Raw genomic sequence first — 24,187 nt, 5'->3', positions numbered from 1 at the left:
GGCGGGTGGGTGGGGCTACACTTTGCCTTTTTTCCTTAAGGTGTGTAGACTTATTCCGGCAACAAGAAACTTAAAACATGGTAAATTTTAGACTTCTTGCTTAAGCGGAGGCAAAACGACCGAAATTCTTAAAGCGGCAACAATAGTAAGAATAATGTATATATTGTGTGTATGAAGCGTTGTCCATAACGATCACTAAAACTAGTAGTGACGGTTTTTTTTTTTTGTTGCAGGTCTGCCAACGTCTCCCGCATCCCCGGCTCGGACCCGACCTCGATCGACGCCGAGAAGGACAAGCCCTGCCGCCCGTCCGCGCGCCAAGTGCACCCCGTGTGCGAGGACAAGGCCCATTTTTTAGGGTACGACAAGCACGTAGTCATGCCGGAGCTGTCGCCGAACGACCTGGCCAACGGCAGCCCTCCGCCCTACCCCAAGCGCGCCAGCCTCGACTCCAACCCGAGCCCCACGCAGTGCTACCCTCTAGCGCCCAATATCTGCGTCGAAGCGGGGAGGATCCAGTTTATTCGCCAGGAGACAGAGGGCGTGCAGCAGCCGCCCGACAGCTTGCCGACGCCACCGACGACGCCGCGGGCGTGCGGGAGGGTAACTGTGACGAGGGGCCAGCAAACTGAAGAGGGGGATGAATCGTTCGACGATGCGAAGGTAGGGGGCTGCAGGTGTCGGGTTTACGAGATAGGAGTCGGGTTGTTTGATGTTGGAGAAATGCGGTTTTTGGTGAGGAAATGGGGAATTCGGGGAATCTAGGGAGATAAAGATGGCGGAAATGTTGAAACGAGTTCCTGAAAATGGTGTGTTTATGAGTTTTTCAATAATGCCGAGAATGGAGAAATTTTCCTTGCTTTAAAATATTCTTAAGGGGACTCGCTAGACGAGGTATAACATTTTTTTGGTTTTTTTGTATGAAAAAATGATATTAATATAGATGTATCATACATCAAACTGCAGCTTTTTTCATATTCTAGAGCGCAGAGACCAGTTCAATCAACTAAAAAAATATGGCTGAGAAATATCGTAAAAAAAGCACCATTGTATGTTTTCTTTTCAAGTTTTTTGAGTCATAACCGTCATAGAATCACTTGAAAATTCGCACATGGATAAAACATCACTTTTTACAGGGCGCAGAGTCATTAAATGTTTGTTAGTGGTACAATTTGTTTAAATAATAATGTGTTTATTAAAATCAAAATATACCACAAATTAATGCAAAATACGTCGAATAATTTTAACAGGAATATCAGAGGAAAATTAATGATCTATTGGTTAGCAAAGTTTTTAACAAAAACTAACAATTATTGAAAAAAATGGGTATCAATTCCACAGAATTTGAGCAGTTAGTTCAGTACTTTGCCGATAGGAGCGCCACTAAAATTTACGGAAGCGACTTTCCAGGTAAATTCCCTTATCGCCTGCTCTACCATAAGCTGATTGTTAGAGTTCTCGCCTGATTTTTCTAATTTATGGCAAGGAACTCAATTTTATAACAAGCCGCCAGGACCGGCCGTAGTAATCTATTGTTAAGGAAATTAACTTTTACGCAATGAGGTACTATCATAAAACCGAATTAAAACTGAGGAACTATAATATTTTTACTCCACTCAGAATCCTGAATTCAATACACATGATTACTAAAAATTCATTGTAATATTATTGTTAATATATATTTTGCTTTGTTAATTAATAAAACTAATAAACATATTTATAATAATAATAAAAAATATATAAAATAGAGCTTTTGTTTAACACGTATAAGTAGCTAAGTGTATCTACTACTTATCCCAGAAAGGAGGTGTTTTAAAAAAGCCCTACGCCTAGTAACTTCTCCCTTCATTGTTTACTCGAAAAAAGTGTTCGTATATGTTTTCATTTGCCGAGAGATCATTTTCAAAATATATTTATAATAAAAATATGCAAGTCTTGGTGATGAAAAATGTACTCCTAATAAATTATTAAAGTACATAAAAAAATAGAAACAAATTTTATTTATTTTAAAAAAATCTCTCGCAAAGGCAGGTTCCTCTTTCTTCTTGAATCAATTATTTCGAGCAATAATGCGCCAAAGTAAAATCTGCCAAGTTTATCTGCCATCTTTTTACATATATTTCTTCGTCTTTATAAATTTTTTCTATATTTATTCCTTTGGGTGTCCATAGAACAAAATAAACTTGTGAAATACCCGTAACAAGCATTTGTCCCTGGACCTGAAAGTAGTAATCATGATTTTTTTTTAGTTTCAATTCTCTGTCTGTCAATGTACAAAATTTGATTATTTTTTTTTTCTAACCGCTTCTTCGGGAGACAAATCTTGCGATTTTGAAGGGCATTTAATTTCGACTAATGCACTCCTATCCTCTAGAACCCTGTCTGGACTAGCAGCCAAGTAAGGAAATTGTTTTGAAATAAAGACACACCGTTCAGTTTTTATATTTTTATTTATTTCAAAACACTTGACAGCTTTTTCCTCACTTTGCTGTCCATAGTATGTATGACTATTACCTCTAAATGTACTGTACAACAGAGACTCCACAGTTTTAGCTATTGCTGTAGTCGGTCTAAGTTTGTAAATACGTCCAAAATTTGAAGACGTAACCCTAATTTCTCTTTCTTTTGCCCAAATGTGCCTGTTGCCCAGTGTCTATTTCAATTTGGTCTAAATTCAAAGATAATTTTCTCAAAAAAACCTCTTTGGCTGTCACAAATGTTTCTACATCCATGACAGGATTTTCTAAAAAATATTTAAACCATAATCGCAGTCGGGACCAGCATACGTAAATTTTTTTACGACATATTTTTTTTACGAATACTTTGTCTAAGACGAGCTTGTTTTATAGACGAACAATATTTTTTTGTTATTAAACCAGGACCGTTTTAATCACGATATATTTACTTATCCCCTCTAACAAATTGATGACGTCACCTCAAAATTTTGCTGAATAAATCCCATCTAAATTGTATAAAATATGATGAGTCTCTTCTTGTGATTTATCATTCCATTCATGTTTTTTGGATTTGCATATACAGGATGACCCCAAAAATTAATGAATGCGTAAATTTATTTTATTGATTTAATCAGGAATTACAGAACCCAATGCTTTGAAATCTTGCAAATGTTTTAAGGTTATAAAGAGCATAATACAGTTTTAGTCAAAATATATTTGCTTATCCCCTCCAAAAAATTGATGACGTCAGCTCAAAAGTTTGCCGTATAATCCTATTTAAAATTTACAAAATATGATGAGTCTCTTCTTGTAATTTATTATTCCATTCATATTTTTTGGATTCGGATACTCAAAAAATTTAATGAATGCGCAAATTTATTTGGTTGATTTAATCAGGAATTACAAAACCGAATGCTTTGAAATCTAATGTGAAAAAAAAACATAATAGGCGTGCAGTCGTCACGTTTCCGATAGCGAGGGAAGTACTGTCTAAACTCTAGACCAATTTTTTTGATTTTCCCATTTTTCCAGTTCTCAATTTTTCAATGTTTCAGTTTGGGATTTTTTTACTGTTTCGATTCTTTAATTTTCCTTCCATTTTTAGGTTTTTCAATATTTCAGCTTTGGAATTTTGCAATATTTCGTTTCTTCAATGTTTCAAATTTTTGATATTGTGTTTTCTCGGTTTTTAAATTTTTCGATATTTTAATTTTTCAGTTTTTAAAGTTTTAGGTTTTTAGATTTCTCACTATTTCGACTTTTCGATTTTTCAGTTCCATGATTTTTCAATTTGTCGAATTTTTAAATTTTAGATTTTTTGTTCTCGATCATCCAATTTTCTGAGTTTTCAAGCTTAGATTTTTTTTGTTGTTCAATTCTTGGATTTTTAAAATTTTTGTTTTTTAAATTTTCCTATTTATCAACTTTCTGAGATTTCAATGTTTTGATTTTTTGATTGTTCAATTTCTCGATTTTTTGAATTTTTAGTTTTTGATACGATTTCTTTTTTCAAAAATGTTCAGTTTTTCAATTTATTAACTTTACGATATTTCAGTTTTACGATTTTTATTTTTTTTTATTTTTCAGTTTTCAATTTTTGACGTTTCTCAATTTTTCGATTAACTGATTTTTTGATTTTCCCATTTCTCTATTTCTTGATTTTTCAATTCTTTCTTCAACTGTGATTTTTCAATTTTTCGATTTCTGGATTTTTCAATGTTTCAGTTTGGCATTTTTTCACTTTTCCGATTCTTCAATTTTCTTTCCATTTTTCAATTTTTCAGTATTTCAGTTCTGAGATTTTGCAATGTTTCGGTTCTTCAATTTTTCCATTTTTTGATGTTTCGATTTCTCGGTTTTTCAATTTTTCGATAGGTATTTTAATTTTTCAATTGTTAAGTTCTAGATTTTCCGTTAATTTTTTTGTTTTCCTTAATGTTTTGATTTCTCGATTATATCCAAAACATCGCAGAAACTGAAAAAATCCAATAAATGCAAAAAACAAGTAAACATTAAAAGCCCGAAAAAACCTCAAGAAATACAAGAGTAGTAATCTAAGAAATCCAATAAATCTAATATACATAAAAAACAAGGAAATACCAAAAATCCAAAAAAACTCAAAAAACGAGGAAATTCAAGTAACTGAAGGAACTAAAAAAACGCAAGCAGTCCAAAGAATTCAATAAATCCAAGACATCTGAAACATCCAAGAAATTGAAGAAATCACAGAAATCCAAGATACTCAAGACATCCATAAAATCCAAGAAATCCAAGAAATTCAAGAAGAGTGCAACCCAAGAAAGCAAAAAAATTCAATACTTCAAAAAAATCCAAAATATCTAAGAAATTGATGAAATCCAATAAATAAAAAAAAACAAGGAGATACAAAAAGCTCAAAGTAGCCCCCAAAAATCAAGAAACACAATAATGTAAAGAAAGTCAAGAAACTAAAGACACTTAAAAAAACAGACAGTCAAAGAAATGCAAGAAATCCAAGATATTCATGAAATCCAAGACATCTAGAACATCCGAGAAATTGAAGAAATCCCAGAAATCCAAGATATTCAAGACATCAATGAAATCCAAGAAATCCAAGAAACTCATGAATTGCGCACCCAAGAAAGTTAAGAAATCCAAGATTTAAAAAAAATCCAAAATATCGAAGAAACTGGAGAAATCCAATAAATCCAAACAAACAAAGAAAACAAAAGGTCCATAAAAAATCCAAGAAACACAAGAATACAAGGAAATTCAAGAAACTGGAGAAACTCGAAAAGTGCGAAGCCCAAGAAAGCAAAGAAATCCAAGACTTCCGAGAACTCCAAAATTTCGAAGAAATTGAAGAACTGCAATAAATACAAAAAAGCAAGGAAATACAAAAATCCCATCAAAAATCCAAGAAAGACAATAATATAAAGAAATTCAAGAAACCGAAAAAACTCAAAAAAGCAAACAGTTCAGGGAATGCAAAAAATCCAAGACATCTAAAACATCCAAGAAAATGAACAAATCCCAGAAGTCCGGTTATTCAGTACATCCATAAAATCCGAGTAATCCAAGAAATTCAAGAAGTGCGCAGACCAAAAAAGCAAAGAAATCCAAGACTTCCAAGAAATCCAAATCATCAAAAAATCTGAAGAAATCCAATTAATCCAAAAAACAAGGAAATACAAAAAGCCAACAAGAAACTCAAAGAATGCAAGCATTCAAGAAATGCAAGAAATCCAAGACATCTAAAACATCCAAGAAATTCAAGAAATCCCAAAAATCCAAGATATTCAAGACTTTCATGAAATCCAAAACTTTGAAGAAACTGAAGAACACCAATAATTCCAAAAGAGCAAGGAAATACAAAAAGCCCAAATATAAAGCCCTAAAAAACCAAGAAACGTAAGAATACAAGGAAATTGAAGAAACTGAAGAAGCTCAAAAAACGCAAGCAGTCCAAGAAATGCAAGAAATCCAAGCCATTCAAGAAATCCAGTACATCTAAAACATCCAACAAATTGAAGAAATCCAAGAAACTCAATAAGTGCGCAGCTTAAGAAAGCAAATAAATCCAAAACTTCCAAGAAATCCAAAACATCGAAGATTTTGAAGAAATCCAGTAAATCCAAAAAAAAAACCGAAGGGAATACAAGAAATTCAAAAAAACTCAAAAAAAAAACACAAAAATACAAGGAAATTCAAGAAACTGAAGAAACCCAAAAAACGCAAGGAGTTCAAAGAAATGCAAGACATTCAAGAAATCCACGACATCTAAAACGTCCAAGAAAGTAAAGAAATTCAGAACATCGAAGAAATTGAAGAAATTCAATAAATACAAAAATTAAGGAAATACAAAAAGCCCAATTAAAAAACCCCCAAAAATCAAGAAACACAAGAATACAAGGAAATTCAAGAAACTGACAAACAACCAAAAAATTGAAGAAATCCCAGAAATTCAGGATAATCAAGACATCCGTAAAATCCAAGAAATACAAGACTTCCAAGAAATCCAAAACATCTAATAAATTGAAGAAATCCAATGAATCCAAAAAAACCAAGGAAACACAAAAAGTCCATAAAAAACCCAGGAAACACAAGAATACAAAAAAATTCAAGAATCTGAAGAAACTTAAAAAACGCAAGCAGTCCAAGAAATCCAAGAAATTCAAGATATTCTAGAAATTCAAGACATCTGAAACATCCAATAAATTGAAGAAATCCCAGAAATCCAAGATATTCGAGACCTTCACAAAATCCAAGAAATCCAAGAAACTCAATAAGTGCGCAGCTTAAGAGAGTAAAGAAATTCAAAACTTCCAAGAATTCGATTTTTTGGTTTTCCAATTCTTGGATTTTTAAATTGTTTAATTTTTAGATTGTTCAATTTCTCGATTTATAGATTTTTCAATTTTTCGGTTTACCGATTTTTTTCATTTAAAATGTTTCAGTTTTTCAATTATTATGTCTTCGATTTTTCAATTTTGGTGTAATTTGAAAACGGTATTAATAATACATTTAGGCGAATAAACTAAGAGACGGGCTTGATAAGCCTTGTTTGCTCTACAGTGTCTAAATTGTGTTTGAATAATATAATAATTATCTCCAATATTAAAATTAATATGTCAAAAGAATAGGAGAAATGATTATTCTGTGCTGAAGGTATGTTGTGGACCGCCTGTCATAAATTATCATTATTCTGCATTTTTGGCTTACGACGCTTTTATGACCCACGTCCGGTAGTCGTCTATCCCAGCGCGTCAGGTAGATTTAAAGAAGAATTGCTGGTTGCGTTTAAGGCAACAAATGGCGCCCAATTCAAACTTGTCTCTCGTCTAGCGTTCCCCCTTAAATGAAAATATGTTAGATATCTGAGGCGGATTTTTTTTGGTGGCAAATATTTTGCCATTAAGCTCTGCCCCTCAATCGGACAACCAATGAAAAATTCATCAGACAGAGACACACTTCTTAATCATTAGCTTCTTTTTCTTAACATACATATTGAGTTTTCTTTCAACAATACGATACTTAAAATATTAATCTTGCTGAAAGAAGACTATGTATATCTCAATTGTGATTAATTTTTTTATTCGTCGAAAAAATTAAGTCACGTCAATCTAGTAGCACGTTTTTTGAAAAACTGAATATTTCCGTCGTGTTGTGATCGAGTCATATGATAACCGTTCTCCGCCGAAAATAGTTGTCTGTAAATAAGCCCAGCAAAATGACTAATCCGGATTCTGAAATCATCAATGTTTTTGTGCCACAAAGACTCACTTGTAACTTCAGGTCATTGAATGTATACAGATTCCACCTGTCCTACTTGCCTAGGTGCCAAAACGTTTTTTAAACACTAAGCAGCGACCTTCTAAAGCTGATTCAGCGCTAATCTAATTTATCCGGTTTTTCTAATTCCTCGAAACACAAATACACAGCAAAAAAGGGGGTAGCAAGACAAAGAAAATCCGTTTCCTTTTGTATTTTCTGGACATCCACGATTGAAACGGGTGATTTATGAGTGTCACGCGAAGAAATATCATCTCAATTACTTAACTGGATTCAGTCTGGAGCGTCCTCACGCATCTACAAATGATACGAAAACAGAAAACAGCAACAAATCGCTCATTTTTTTCACCTTGGTCGATAAAATATTCCCAACTAGGGTTCAAAAACAGGACCTTTCAATATTTCATGGACAAAACCGAATTAAATCTAGCGTAAAAACATCCATTTTCCGGCATATTGGTTGTTCGGGGCCCCAGCCATGTATTTACATTTTAAATAACGCTTTCGGTTGTTTATTTCAAAACACAGGGGCGCTACATCCCCTTAACGAGACTAATATATCTGGCGGCGCTAAAGGGCAGATGAATTTATTATGTTAGTGGTCCGACATTATGGAATTAAATGGGTTTGCTGAAAATCGGGCTTGCGATATCTCAGCACGAAACACAAAGAGAGATTCACTTTTGCACAAATCAATCAAAAGCAAATTCTAATAACTCGTTCCGCGCCTCGACGTTATCAGTTTTTCCAGTTGGATACATTTTATAAAAGGGGCGACACTGCGAATTCCATTGACGGCGGATTCGGTATAAATCTTGCCCGGACACATTTGCTAGTCGAGCCCGACAATGAGAATGTACAAAATGGAGGAATATAAATCGCGTTCCAGTCGCTTAAAACAAAAGTCGACTGACTGTCTAATAAAATATTGGTCACCCGGTATATACTTGTGATGGGTCTACTAGAAAAAGTCCAAATCGCCCGAAATTACTTTCGCTTCTAGGACCGAGCTGGAAACATTTTCCGCGATTTTCACTTTCCCGTAAGTGCCGCCTTGTTTATAAGTATCATTAGGTGCAGACCTAATGGAACTCGCTATAAAACTCGATAGCGTGCCTCTTTACCCGACTACACAAAACCTCGCAAATGCGGAAATTTATCAACGAGACAGCAGTACATCCTAGGCTGGTAATGTCCGGAAAGATGATTTTTTACATCTGCTAGTTCAGAGCGTCATTTAGTTAACGATTGAGCGCCTAATCATCTTTTCTGACGTGAGGAAAAGGGGCGAAAAGTGATCGTAAATAGCGTTCTTAATAATTCAAGTGGGACACAAGGCCGGAAAATTGGTTCTATAATCTAATTTGAAAACTAATTGCATTCGCGAAATTGCTGCACTGAATTATTTATAAACTGCAAAGGCAGTGAACGGAATTCGCTGAGAAATATCGTGACCATTTGGGTCACGGAAAAATCATTTTTCGTGAATTTTCTAGACTAGATAGAACTCGAACTGTCAGCAGCCGTCAGCGTTCCGGGCTTAAAAATGGCCGCCGACCTTCGGTTGGACGCTGCCCATTTCATCCCCAATAATCCCGTTGGCGTGTATTGGTGCGTGTGTCAGTCTGCAGTGGTTTTTCCTACGTAATCCCGAATTCCATAACACTTAGTTTTATGTGGGAAAGGCATCGATCTGGATTCGAGAAAGCTCTTGGTCAGCTTAGGAATAAGGTCCTTATGCTTTCGTTCTAGACTATTGCGGGATTACTCCTCGTCCTTCGGAGTGAACGAAGACAATCCGAGTGGGTGCTTACCGATGCTTTAATGTACTGCCTGTTTTCTATCTCTAAAAGCGGCCAATTTACGAGGTGATTTCCGCGATAGTTTTGAATTCGGGATACAATTTTGTGTTTTAGTTGATTGTTCGATATCGCAATAAACACGACAAGTGTTAAAATACAATTTCGCGTAGTACAAATTTTTGATAACGGACCGGATATACAAACATTTAACGATAAAATTGTTGGGACCCAAGCTGGTCAGGTCCGTTTTGTTACAAAAAAAAAGACACGCGGTCCGACTCAAAGTATGTTTATTTGTAATGTCTGTAGTGGACTGTACATACAGGGTGAGTTTCACCCGCTACGCTGCGATACAGTTGGCGCTTGCGCGCTTACAATTCACGCTTAAACATACCGCCCCCGTTGAAGGCTTCAAGTTTTCAAAATAAAATAATTATAAAACATAGGTATATATCTACATGGCGAACTAAATTAATACACTAATGATTATGACCCTAATCGCGATTGCAGTTCTCCGAATTAGGTAACACACAGATTTTCGCCACCGATCGTTTGATTATTCCCGTACGGGTTTTCACTGAAACCACTCTCACAACACCATCACGTCCAGGATGTTGATCCACGATTCTGCCCAATCTCCAACACAATGGAGGCAGATTATCCTCCACCAGTACCACCAAGGATCCGGTGCAAATTGGTGGCGTTGAAGTTCTCCATTTAGAGCGCTGCTGAAGTTGGCTCAAAAACTCTCTGGACCACCTGGACCAAAAGTGTTGCCGCAAAGCCTCAACACGTTGCCAACGTGTCAACCTATTGACCTTGATTTCTTGCAGAGGGTGTTCGATTGGAGCCGTAAGTGGTTCACCGATTAAAAGGTGGCCAGGGGTAAGGGGTGTAAGATCATTGGGATTCGAGGACATAGGAGACAATGGACGAGAGTTTACGCAAGCTTCGATACGCGTCAACAATGTGTACAATTCCTCGAACGTTAGAGATGAATTACCACAAGTCCGTTTCAGATGTTGCTTAACTGTTTTAACCCCAGCTTCCCATAAGCCGCCCATATGAGGACTACGTGGCGGTAAAAAATGCCAAACAGTATTTTTTGCTTGTAGTGGTTTAATCACTTCATTATAAAACGTATGTGATTTTAAAAAACGTCCCAACTCCTGCAAATGTCGATTTGCTCCGATAAAATTGGAACCGTTATCCGAAAACAAATCCAGAACATTCCCTCTTCTTGAAATAAAACGGTTAAAGGCCGCCAAGAAGGCTTGTGAACTCAGATCGCTGACCAATTCGAGATGTACAGCTTTAGTTGTAAAACATATAAATAGGGCAATATATGCTTTTACCAACTTCGTGCTCCTTTTTGAACCTGTTTTTATTAACAATGGCCCAGCATAGTCTACACCTACTCTTATGAACGGTCGAAGCGGTTCGACTCTCACACTCGGTAAATCGCCCATTTTTGGAAATGTTACCCTTGGATTAGCCTTGAAGCAGCTTACACAATTTCTAATAATTCGCCTGGTGTTATTACGTCCGTTGATTGGCCAATACCTCAATCTTAAGCTATACAGTGTCGACTGTGGCCCACAATGTAATTGTAATTTGTGTTCTTGAGCAATTATTAGATCCGTTACAAAATGCTTATTGGGTAAAAGAATTGGATGTTTTACATTGTAATCTAAAAATGAATTATTTAGTCTACCTCCGACACGTAATAGTCCATCGGAGTCAAGAAAAGGATCGAGTGATATTAATTTGCTACTTTGGCAGATGGACTTATGATTTTTTAAATGTTTAATGTCCTCATGAAAAGCTTCCTGTTGGATATTTTTTATGATGAACACATGTGCTTGCCGCAATTCAGATATAGATAAGTCGCCGCTATGTTTATTATTTGGATTTTTAAGATTATAAAGATACCTGAAACACCAGCCAATTGCTGATTTTAATTTGTTAAAAGATGAACATTCATTTAAAATTAACCGACTAGAATTAACTGTAGCGGCCAGCGTAATTTTCCGTTTTTCCGGTACCTCATCGTTACGGGTTTGATTAGAAACAGGCCATTTTGATGAGTCGTGCTTTAGCCACCTTGGACCCTCCCACCATAAATTGTAGTCTTTAATCTGTTGAGGGGACATACCTCGCGTAATAACGTCGGCAGGGTTATCATTGCTACTTACGTGACTCCAGGTAGCATTGGAAGTTATTGTCTGAATTTCAGAAACCCGATTTGCAACAAATGTTTGCCAGGTATGTGGAGGGGCTGAGATCCAGCTTAAAACAATAGTCGAATCACTCCATAGAAAACAGTGGTTTATTTGCAAATCAAATGACGATAAAGTTTTATCAAGAAGTTTTGATAGTAACAGCGCACCTAATAATTCTAGTCTGGGCAACGATAATGTTTTTAAAGGTGCAACTCGACTTTTCGAGCACAGTAGACGCACATGGTAAGTGCCATTATGATCTAAAGATCTTACAAAAATTACCGCTCCGTATGCTTGCATGCTAGCATCTGAAAAACCGTGCAATTCAACAAATTGTGCAGGGTACATTATTATTACATTGCGCGGAATTCTTATGCCATTTAGTCCGGATAATTCTCCCATAAATTGAACCCACTTTACCTGAAACTCTTGAGGCAGCTGTTCATCCCAGCTTATTTTAAGAATCCACAACTCTTGCATAATTATTTTTGCTTTAATTACCACGGGTGAAATTAGACCTAGTGGGTCAAAAATTTGAGCTATAATAGAAAGTACTGTACGCTTTGTAAAATTGTTAACTGTCAAATCAGTCTTGATGGTATATTTAAGGAGGTCCTCCATTCCATTCCAAATTAATCCTAATGTTTTTATATCGTCGCCCATATTAAAATCTACACTGTTGTCCAACTGATTATTATTTTGTGATGGGATTAATGCGGGATCATTTGATGCCCATTTATATAATTTAAATTGGCCCTGACTTAGAATTTGAACGATGTCCCTTTGTAATTTGACGGCATCAATTATGGAATTGTTATAACATATAAGGTCGTCCATATAAAAATTGTTCAAAATATGTGAGGAAGCTAGTGGAAAAGACTGTTGGTTTTCTAAAGCTAATTGCTTTAAGCAGCGCATTGCTAAATATGGAGCACATGATGTTCCATACGTTACCGTCTTTAATTTAAATGCTTTTAATTCTTCAACTGGACTATTTCGCCACAAAACGCGTTGGTAATTAGCATCACTTTCTTTTACCATAATCTGGCGGTACATTTTTTCAATGTCGGCAGTGAATACATATTTGTGAAGTCGGAAACGTATGAGAATGCAAAATAAGTCCTGTTGAAGATTTGGCCCTATCATTAAATTGTCATTGAGACTCTTATTATTAGTTGTTTTACACGACCCGTCAAAAACTACGCGCAATTTAGTAGTGATGGCAGTATTTTTTATCACCGGATGGTGTGGCAAGTAATAGCAATTGGGATTATTTAAATCAGCATCTGGGACTAATTCCATGTGGTTTAATATCTCGTACTCCGACATGAATTTTTTATACTGAATTTGGACCTCTGGCGCTTTATTAAGTTTTCTTTCTAGGTTGTAAAACCTTTTTTCGGCAATCTCTTTGGAATTACCCAGTTCTATTGTATCATCTTTAAATGGGAGAGAAACTTCAAAACGACCGTTATCTTGCCTGTGACATGTTTGTTGAAAATATTGCTCACAGGCAATATCTTCCTTTGACACAATGGGTTTATTACTCATTTCCTCTACATTCCAAAATTTCGCTACCTGACCTTCTAGTGAAGAGATGGTACTAAAGTGACATGCTGTTACTGGGATAGGATTACAGTTAATGACACCGCCCGCAATAAACCCAAGCAACGTTTCCTGAAAGTGTGGGCGGTTTTTACATTGAAGAATTTTATTTTCCATTAATATCTGCCAAAAGATTTCTGAACCTATCAGTAAATCCACCGGTTTACTGCTATAAAATTCTGGGTCTGCTAATTGAATTCCAGGTGGTATCGATTCACTTGACATTTTAACTGATTGCATTGGCAAATTGGTAGTCACTTGTGGGACTACAAAGCAGTTAATGTTAGAAGAAAAGGCCGTATAAGTTGAATGAAAATTCACGTTAACTTGTTTTTTCACAGTCGTTGTTACGCTATTTACCCCCAGAATTGTCAAATTTGTGTTTTCGCTATTTAGACCCAATTTTTTAACCATACTTTCGGTTATGAAATGGGACTGCGACCCCATGTCTAATAAAGCACGACACTTTCGCATCCTGTTAAAACTGTCTTTAATTAAAACTATTGCCGTGGATAGCAAAACAACACTGTGATTCACACCAGATTGTGCAACATTTACAGAGGAGGTTGACGGAACGATTTCTGGTTGTTGAATGTCTTCAACTTGGTGTAGCAGAGAATGATGCTTATGATTACACTCTTTACATAAATTTGTGGATTTGCAGGCGCTAATTTGATGCCCCGTTCGTAAACAATTAAAACAAAGTTTATTATTTTTTGCAAAGTTCTTTCTATCTGCAACCGTTAAAGCTAAAAATTGGGAACATTGGAACAACAAATGATTTTTTTTACATAAGACACAAGAATACTTATTTGTTGTATAGCCTGCAAAATGTGATACTGTTCTACCCTTGTGGATTAAATGATGTTTATTAGCCGGAGTATTGTTGTGATTCGCTTTAATAGCGGAATTAATAGAATCCAAAAACTGACTGCGCCTTTCAAGAAAAGTTTTTAATTCGTCCAGTTTTGGAAGTTCCTTATTTTGAGTAGCTTCCCATTCCTTTTTTGTGTTATAATCAAGTTTAGTATTTATAATAGGAATTAATATATCGTCCCACGTATCAACCGGGATATTGAGAGACTTTAATGCTTCTAAATTGATAGTTAAATTGTCTAGCAGCTGTCTTAAACTAGAATCAGATGTTTTGCTAATTATCGGAAAATTTAATATTGAATAGACATGGTCTTGCACAATCAACCGTTTATTTTTGAATCGGTTCTCTAAAATTGTATACGCTGCATTATAATTTGCGTTCGATACTGCCAACGATTCCACTGAACTCAGTGCTTCACCTGTAAGGCAGGATTTCAAATAGTGGAGCTTTTCACAATCCGTTAAGCGTTCGTCCTTGTGGACTAAATTATTAAAAGTGTCGTAGAAACTTAACCACTCGTGAAAAGCACCACTGAATGTAGGTAACTTAAGACTGGGCAAATTAATATTATGTTTATGGTTTGTTTGTTCAGGCGTTCTGGTTTGTTTGTTATTGAGAAATTTATTGATTTTTGCCACTGTGGCATAGTATTCGATCTCAAATTGATCAGCCTCCTGTTCGGTACTTACATCCGCGGCCTTTAATAAGAGAAGTTGATGATGCGAATCTTCAAATTTTTGCAAGCAATTTTCTAGACTCGTCTTGCGTAAAACGAGTTGTTCCAAATCGGCATTCGCATCAAAATTGTTGACGTATTCTATTATTCTCTGCACTTTTGCCTTAATCAAATTCCGTTTATTCTTTAATGAATTAATTATCTCAATATCTGTTTCCGTTTGTGTCATTGTGGTAATTTATCCCAACTCGGATAGTACACAAAGAGAACGCGGCACGATGCGTACGTACGAATTCGATAGGATATACTGTAGATTGGATAGTGAACCACTCACCTTGATTTAGATGTCTTGACCTGGGGGTTCTTCACTTGGTGCTGGTACTCGCTGGATGGCTTCCTGTTCTCCCCGAGGCTGTTGATGTTTTTCGTGGTTCTTTAAGGACTGGCCTTAACAATTGCACACACGTGCTTAAGGACTGGCCTTAACAAGTGCACACACGTGGTTTAAGGACTGGCCTTAACAATTGCACATACGTGGTTTAAGGACTGGCCTTAACAATTGCACATACGTGGTTTAAGGACTGGCCTTAACAATTGCACATACGTGGTTTAAGGACTGGCCTTAACAATATCACGCACGTGGTCGCGGTTTTTGCACAGTCCCGTATCCGGTTCGAAGTGACCAAAAATATGTTGGGACCCAAGCTGGTCAGGTCCGTTTTGTTACAAAAAAAAAGACACGCGGTCCGACTCAAAGTATGTTTATTTGTAATGTCTGTAGTGGACTGTACATACAGGGTGAGTTTCACCCGCTACGCTGCGATACAGTTGGCGCTTGCGCGCTTACAATTCACGCTTAAACAAAAATGACATTTTAGTTACAATATAAACATTATGGTTTCCGCACGTGTAAATAAATAATTCATCATAATCAAATATTTAAAAAAAGACGCTTCAAGGATTCGTATCGGGAATGCTGCTATGTAGTACAAATAATAATGATTTTTTTATCAGCGTGCGTACTTTTATTGATCGATCGATCTTGTGTATTTATATGATGACTTTCCAAATAACTAAATTACTATAATATTGATTTATTTATCTACTGATTGACTGATTTATCTATATGACGATACAGTTCTATTGATAGTTACATCTAAATGTATAGAATTTATTGATATTTATCTGAATAACGAAATTCGATATAGAAATTTCAAGATCATTCAGTTTTATTTCTAATTCATTTTTTAAGTAACTTTACGAATCCCGAGAAAAAACCCACAAAATACCGTAAAATCAAATTTTATAATTTTTTAGAGAAGCAGTATTGGTTGGATTTTACTTTTTTTCAAAATAGTCTATTTTCTATAATACGATTACGCCTCAAACATATAGACTTTTAGACTTTGCAATTAAGCTCCACCCAATTATTGTTATATGTGTGGGTAGGTGGGGCTTAAATTTTATCTTTTTTTCCTTAATATATGTAGTTTTCCTTCAACAACACGATTACAACATTTTTCCACATGCCAATTGCTTACAGGGAAACGTGAACTTTTCAATTAAGCTCCGCCCCCCGTGTCACGACGAATAAAAAAATTAATCACAATTGAGATGGGGCGGGTTAATCCTTTGATTTTCTTTTCATGATATACATAGCAATTTCAGCAATAAAACACTTTAAATTTCAACTGAATGTATTAAGAAAAAGAAGCCAATGAGTAAGCCCCGCCCACCCACCCGGTTCTCTGTGTGATGAATTTTTCATTGGTTGTCCGATCGAAGGACGGAGCTTAATGACAAAATACGTATTGGCATAAAAAATACCGTTTTAAACATGTTTTAAGTTTCTTGTTGTGAAAAGAAGATTACGTGTATTAGGAAAAAAAAAGCTAAATATAAGCCCCGCCCACCCGCGATACACATTAGGAATATCATGTAGTTGGTAAAATGCTAAGTAAAATTTGGCTGATCACCCTCATCAACGGCTTGATGACGTCATTTAAAATTATTTGAAAGTAAAAAGTTATACAATAATATGTTGCTACATTGTAGTGCATGAATCCGCTTTGTTTTCTTCGTCTAGACATCTAAACTGATGTATTTTTTACATTTGACTCTATTATTTGAGGTTAGAATTATGTCCAGCTGCGTCAACAGTGTTACCAGATCTACAGATTTTGTTCTTCTTTCGATGCGTTTTTTTTTCAAAGTGCTCTTATTTTTTATACGATCATGCCTCAAGCATATAGACTTTGCAATTAAGCTCCACCCCCAATTTCTTATCGAATAAAAAATTCATCGCAGTTGAGGTCGGGGTGGGGGGTGTGGGGCTTAATTTTTGATTATGTTTTTACTTAACATATGTAGTTTTCTTTCAAGAACCCGATTAAAACATGTTTCATATCGTAATTGCTTGTAAGGAAATATAAACTTTTCACTTAAGCTCCGCCCTCCGTCACACGACGAATAAAAAAATTAATCACAATTGCGATGGGGCGGGTGGGTGGGGTTTATCCTTTGAGTTTCTTTTCGGGATATACATAGTCTTCTTTCAGCAATAAAACACTCAAAATATGAAATCGTGAATTTGAGGTTAGGTTAATGTTTTAAGTATCGTATTGTTGAAAGAAAACTCAATATGTATATTAAGAAAAAGAAGCCAATGATTAAGGCCCGCCCACCTACCCGGATATCTGTGTGATGAATTTTTCATTGGTTATCAGCTCGAGGGGTGGAGCTTAATTGCAAAATCCATATTTACCTACAAAAATTGCCGTTTTAAACATTTCTTAAGTTTCTTGTTGCGAAGAGAAAACTACGTGTGTTTAGAAAAAAAGAAGCTAAATATATGCCCCGCCCACACGCCAAATACATTAGGAAGATCATGTAGGGTAATATGAACTTTTCAATTAAGCTCCGCCTCCCGTGTGACGACGAATAAAAAAATTAATCACAATTGAGGTAGGGTGGGTGGGTGGGGTTAATCCTTTAACTTTGTTTTCGTGATATACATACTCTTCTTTCAGCAATAAAACACTTAAAATATCACATCGTGAATTTGAGGTTAGATTAATGTTTTAAGTATCGTATTGTTGAAAGAAAACTCAATATGTATATTAAGAAAAAGAAGCCAATGATTAAGGCCCGCCCACCCACCCGCATTTCTGTGTGATGAATTTTTCATTGGTTGTCAGCTCGACGGGCGGAGCTTAATTTGCAAAATCCATATTTACCTACAAAAATTGCCGTTTTAAACATTTTTTAAGTTTCTTGTTGCGAAGAGAAAACTATGTGTGTTTAGAAAAAAAGAAACTAAATATAAGCCCCGCCCACACGCCAAATACATTAAGAAGATTATGTAGGGAAATATGAACTTTTCAACTAAGCTCCGCCTCCCGTGTGACGACGAATAAAAAAATTAATCACGATTGAGGTGGGGTGGGTGGGTGGGGTTAATCCTTTGACTTTGTTTTCGTGGTATGCATAGTCTTCTTTCAGCAATAAAACACTTAAAATATCAAGTGGTGAATTTGAAGTTAGACTTATGTTTTAAGCATCGTATTGTAAGAAAACTCAATATATTAAAAGAAAAGGAAGCCAATAATTACCCCGATGGGAAAACCATTGGAGTTATCGAAGAAATGAAAACGGATATGACTTCTGCGGCCCGAAATCTACAAGAAAATGTATTAAGTGAAATTTCGAAAATTTTGTTGAAAATTGGTGGAAAATTGGGGTTATTTTGCATATTTCTGAATATTTCAAAGGACGATTCTGGGAGAACCATTGGAGTTATCGAAGAAATGAAAATGGATATGACTTCTGCGGCCCGAAATCTGCAAGAAAATGTATTAAGTGAAATTTCGAAAATTTTATTGAAAATTGGGGTTATTTAGCATATTTTTGAACATTTCAAGACGATTCTGGGAAAACCATTGCAGTTATCGAAGAAATGAAAACGGATATGACTTCTGCTGCCGAAATCTACAAAAAAATGTATTAAGTGAAATTTCGAAAATTTTGTTGAAAATTGGTGGAAAATTGGGGTTATTTTGCATATTTTTGAACATTTCAAAGGATGATTCTGGGAAAACCATTGGAGTTATCGAAGAAATGAAAACGGATATGACTTCTGCGGCCCGAAATCTACGAGAAAATGTATTAAGTGAAATTTCGAAAATTTTGTTGAAAACTGATGGAAAATTGGGATTATTTTGCATATTTTTAAATATTTCAAAGGACGATTCTGGGAAAACCATTGGAGTTATCGAAGAAACGAAAACGGATATGACTTCTGCCGCTCGAAATCTACAAGAAAATGTATTAAGTGAAATTTCGAAAATTTTGTTGAAAATTGGTGGAAAATTGGGGTTATTTTGTATATTTATGAATATTTCAAAGGACGATTCTGGGAAAACCATTGGAGTTATCGAAGAAATGAAAACGGATATGACTTCTGCGGCCCGAAATCTACGAGAAAATGTATTAAGTGAAATTTCGAAAATTTTGTTGAAAACTGATGGAAAATTGGGATTATTTTGCATATTTTTAAATATTTCAAAGGACGATTCTGGGAAAACCATTGGAGTTATCGAAGAAACGAAAACGGATATGACTTCTGCTGCCCGAAATCTACAAGAAAATGTATTAAGTGAAATTTCGAAAATTTTGTTGAAAATTGGTGGAAAATTGGGGTTATTTTGCATATTTTTGAATATTTCAAAGGACGATTCTGGCTAAACCATTGGAGTTATCGAAGAAATGAAAATGGATATGACTTCTGAGGCCCGAAATCTACAAGAAAATGTATTAAGTGAAATTTTGAAAATTTTGTTGAAAATTGGTGGAAAATTGGGGTTATTTTGTATATTTTTGAATATTTCAAAGGACGATTCTGGGAAAACCATTGGAGTTATCGAAGAAATGAAAACGGATATGACTTCTGCGGCCCGAAATCTACAAGAAAATGTATTAAGTGAAATTTCGAAAATTTTATTGAAAATTGGGGTTATTTGGCATATTTTTGAACATTTCAAACGACGATTCTGGGAAAACCATTGGAGTTATCGAAGAAATGAAAACGGATATGACTTCTGCGGCCCGAAATCTACAAGAAAATGCATTAAGTGAAATTTCGAAAATTTTGTTGAAAATTGGTGGAAAATTGGGGTTATTTTGCATATTTTTGAATATTTCAAAGGACGATTCTGGGAAAACCATTGGAGTTATCGAAGAAATGAAAACGGATATGACTTCTGCGGCCCGAAATTTACAACAAAATGTATTGAGTGAAATTTCGAAAATTTTGTTGAAAATTGGTGGAAAATTGGGGTTAGTTTGCATATTTTTGAACATTTCAAAGCACGATTCTGGGAAAACCATTGGAGTTATCGAAGAAATGAAAACGGATATGACTTCTGCGGCCTGAAATCTACAAGAAAATGTATTAAGTGAAATTTCGAAAATTTAGTTGAAAATTGGTGGAAAATTGGGGTTAGTTTGCATATTTTTGAACATTTCAAAGCACGATTCTGGGAAAACCATTGGAGTTATCGAAGAAATGAAAACGGATATGACTTCTGCGGCTCGAAATCTACAAGAAAATGTATTAAGTGAAATTTCGAAAATTTTGTTGAAAATTGATAAAAAATTGGGGTTATTTTGTTTATTTTTGAATATTTCAAAGGACGATTCTGGGAAAACCATTGGAGTTATCGAAGAAATGAAAACGGATATGACTTCCGCGGCCCGAAATGTACAAGAAAATATATTAAGTGAAATTTCGAAAATTTTGTTGAATATTGGTGGAAAATTGGGGTTATTTTGCATATATTTTAATATCCCCGATCTCTGTGTGACGAATTTTTCATTGGTTGTCAGATTGAGGGGCGGAGATTAATTGCAAAATCCATATTTGCTTACAAAAAATTACCATTTTAAACAAGTTTTAAGTTTGTTGTTGTGAAAAGATGACCGATGAGTTTAGAAAAAGAAAACTAAATAAGCCCCGCCCCCTGCCATATACATTATTAAACGCTAAGTAAAATTAGGCTAATCATCCCCACCAACAATTTGTTCTTCAGAAATTTCGGAGTTTCCAATTATTGCTTAAGATTTTTTTTGACTGACAGATTTCGTTTTTCGAAAACTCTTGCCATTTTACCAAAATAGCCCAATGAATTATGACAATTTTTAGGATTAGAAAAATGATTTTCAAACCGAATATTTCCAAAATCGTAGAATGTACCATAAACACGTCGAATTTTTTCGAAAATTACCGAAAAAGATTTTTTTGCTTTTGTAGTCGCCCAAAAAAATATGGCAGTTTCGAGTTTTTTACTTCCCGAGCGTAAGCAAAGGAAGTATTGTAATCGAGTCCGTCGGCCGACTCTCTACTTTTACGTTTTCTCGATCTTTCATGACCCCTAGAAGACGAAGAAATAGGTCTCCCATTTCCGTCTGTCCGTCTGTCCGTCTGTCCGTCCGTCTGTCCGTCTGTCCGTCTGTCCGTCCGTCTGTCCGTCTGTCCGTCCGTCTGTCCGTCTGTTGTCCCGGATTTTTATTAGACAGATAATCTCCGAAAGTACTCGACCGATTGTTGTGAAATTTTGTACTTATATTAAGAATATCATGTAGATGGTAAAACGCTAACCAAAATTTGTCTAATCATCCCCACCACTAATGCGATGACGTCACTTCAAAATTGTACATAGTAAATGGGTTTTCAATTGTATAAAATAACATAGTCCTACACATGTAGTTTACAACTCCGAATCGACTTTTCACCCGAAACGTCCAGATTTTTGGAAAAAAAATCAAAATTATAAAACAACATTTTGAAATTTAATTTTTAATCTGCTAACCAGAATGCTTTGAAATGTTGCAGATGTTTTAAGGCTATAAAGAGCATCATAAATCTTTAGTCAAAAAATATTTGCTTATCCCCTCCAAAAACTTGATGACGTCAGCTCAAAAGTTTGTGGAATAAATCATATCTAAAATGTACAAAATATGATGAGTCTGTACTTGTGATCTATCACTCCATTCATATTTTTTGGATTTGCATATACAGGGTGACTCAAAAAAATTAATGAATGCGTAAATTTATTTTACTGATTTACTCAGAAACTACAAAACCGAATGCTTTGAAATCTTGCAGATGTTTTAAGGTTCTAAAGAGCATAATAAATGTTTAGTCAAAATATATTTGCTTATCCCCTCCAAAAAATTGATGACGTCAGCTCGAAAGTTTGCCGAATAAATCCTATCTAAACTGTAAAAATATGATGAGTCTGTACTTGTAATTTATCACTCCATTCATATTTTTTGGATTTGCATATACAGGGTGACTCAAAAAAATTAATGAATGCGTAAATATATTTTATTGATTTAATCAGGAACTACAAAACCGAATGCTCTGAAATCTTGCAGATGTTTTAAGGTCATAAAGAGCATAATAAATGTCTAGTCAAAATATATTTGCTTATCCCCTCCAAAAACTTGATGACGTCAGCTCGAAAGTTTGCCGAATAAATCATATCTAAAATGTACAAAATATGATGAGTCTGTACTTGTCATTTATCACTCCATTTATATTTTTTGGATTTGCATATACAGAGTGACTCAAAAAAATTAATGAATGCGTAAATATATTTTATTGATTTAATCAGGAACTACAAAACCGAATTCTTTGAAATCCACTGCGAAAAAAAAACATAATAGGCATGCAGTCGTCACGTTTCCGACAGCGAGGGAAGTACTGTCTAAACTCTTTAGACCAATTTTTTTTAGAAACGTATCTTCAGATATTTTGCACAACCAACAATTTGATGACGCCACCAAAAAATTTATAAAGTAACCAACTATCAGTTGTACTTGTGGCTTATGAGTCCGCTTTGATTTTTTTGCCCCAAACATCCAGCTTTTCGCAAAAAATCAAAATATGACAACATTTTACTATTGTTGGACATTTTCCTAAATTTCTCGAGGAACTCGATAACTTTTGATCTTTTTCTCGAAAGACGCCACGTTTTGAAATATTAAATTTACGATAGCAAGCGGTGCGTGAAATGTGGCTATTTGCCTTTCAAGAGTGTCGCAATTTCCAGATTAGAAGGAAGTCCAAATCGACCTGAAAACGTCGTTGATGTTTGCAAAAAGTAGCTGCTTTACGAGTTCCTGCAGCCAAAGCAATTAATTACTTTGGATGTATAACGCTTCTGTTAAACGTTAAATATAAATACGCCCTGAACAATTTCATCAAAACTCCGATTTCCCGGCTTATATTTTCCCCAGCACAAACTGTAAAAAATACAAATTAATTTTGCTTCGCTTACGTTCATAAAGTCGAACGTGACGTCGCATCCGGCGATCTACTCCAGCCAGGAGCACGAGTAAAAAAGCTTTAATTTGTAAGCCTGTTTTATTCGCAATGAAAACCTCTTCATTGAAGACTAGTAAAACAAGAATAAAAGTTTAATTATCCCGTATTGATTCATCAACTCGGAAAGCTTTTAAGCAATTAATAGCGTTAAAACAACCGGTTGCGAAACAAAACTTTAACAGCTTGAAATTGTTTCAGAAATCCCTCGAAGACCGAATCCAAGAACTCGAAATAGCCTTAGAAGCCGTACAGAAAAACGAGCTACGCGACAAACAGACAATTGCGAAGCTGCAGAAGCAGTTGGCAAGGGTGAGTCCGATAAACGCAATCTAAACATTAACTAAGTAGTCGATTTTTCGTTTGTTGTTGTTGCGATAAATCAAAACTTTCCCCAACGAGCCTAAAAAATCCCGTCGATAGAGAGTAGTTTTTCTTTTGGATGGCTGCAGCGGCTCCAACTTTTCATTGTTATCTCCGTCCATAAAAAACAACATCTAGAATTAAGTATATTGCGAAAAGGGGTAGACCGTTGGCGCCGCAGCGAATTCGCCAGGGCGAAGAGTGAAAATGGAATTAATGTGGCTAATTTTGGGGACCGGGGCTTCTTTGAGTGAAGAATTTGTCAGATCAACGGCCAATGGATTATTTTCGCCGGGCTTGCACTGATATTAATCATAGGATTTTCGTTCTTGTGAAATGTGGTTGCGCTAATAGTTATTTTTGAATTGGAACATCAAAGAGGATCGCGGGATAGAAGTTGGTTTGTTTGCTGTCTTGAGCGAATGACGCGGTTGTATTGAGCAGCGGATTATTTTAATCACATCATCGATGTGGTTATGTGGGAATGCACGAAGTGCTTTTTGTCGCATTGTGTTCGGTAAAGAGCAGGAGT

At 35.5% G+C, this 24,187-nt stretch overlaps 1 protein-coding gene across 5 annotated transcripts in view; it reads left to right on the top strand.

Annotated features, from left to right (window-relative positions):
• Positions 1-24,187, top strand: part of LOC135136678 (uncharacterized protein) — a 190,349-nt gene that overhangs the window by 51,062 nt on the left and 115,100 nt on the right. For all 5 annotated transcript variants that reach the window (XM_064066080.1, XM_064066079.1, XM_064066082.1 and 2 more), the window contains exons 2-3: positions 234-663; positions 23,494-23,604. In XM_064066080.1, the coding sequence (XP_063922150.1) occupies positions 234-663; positions 23,494-23,604 (541 nt within the window). The remainder of the gene's footprint in view (positions 1-233; positions 664-23,493; positions 23,605-24,187) is intronic.

The sequence above is a fragment of the Zophobas morio genome, unplaced genomic scaffold (assembly GCF_036711695.1).
Source record: "Zophobas morio isolate AGI-343-1 ecotype UQ-CSIRO unplaced genomic scaffold, CSIRO_AGI_Zmor_V1 ptg000026l, whole genome shotgun sequence".
NCBI lineage: Eukaryota > Metazoa > Arthropoda > Insecta > Coleoptera > Tenebrionidae > Zophobas > Zophobas morio.
The sequence above is the reverse complement of the archived record's forward strand: the minus strand, read 5'-3'. Positions and strand labels throughout refer to the sequence as shown.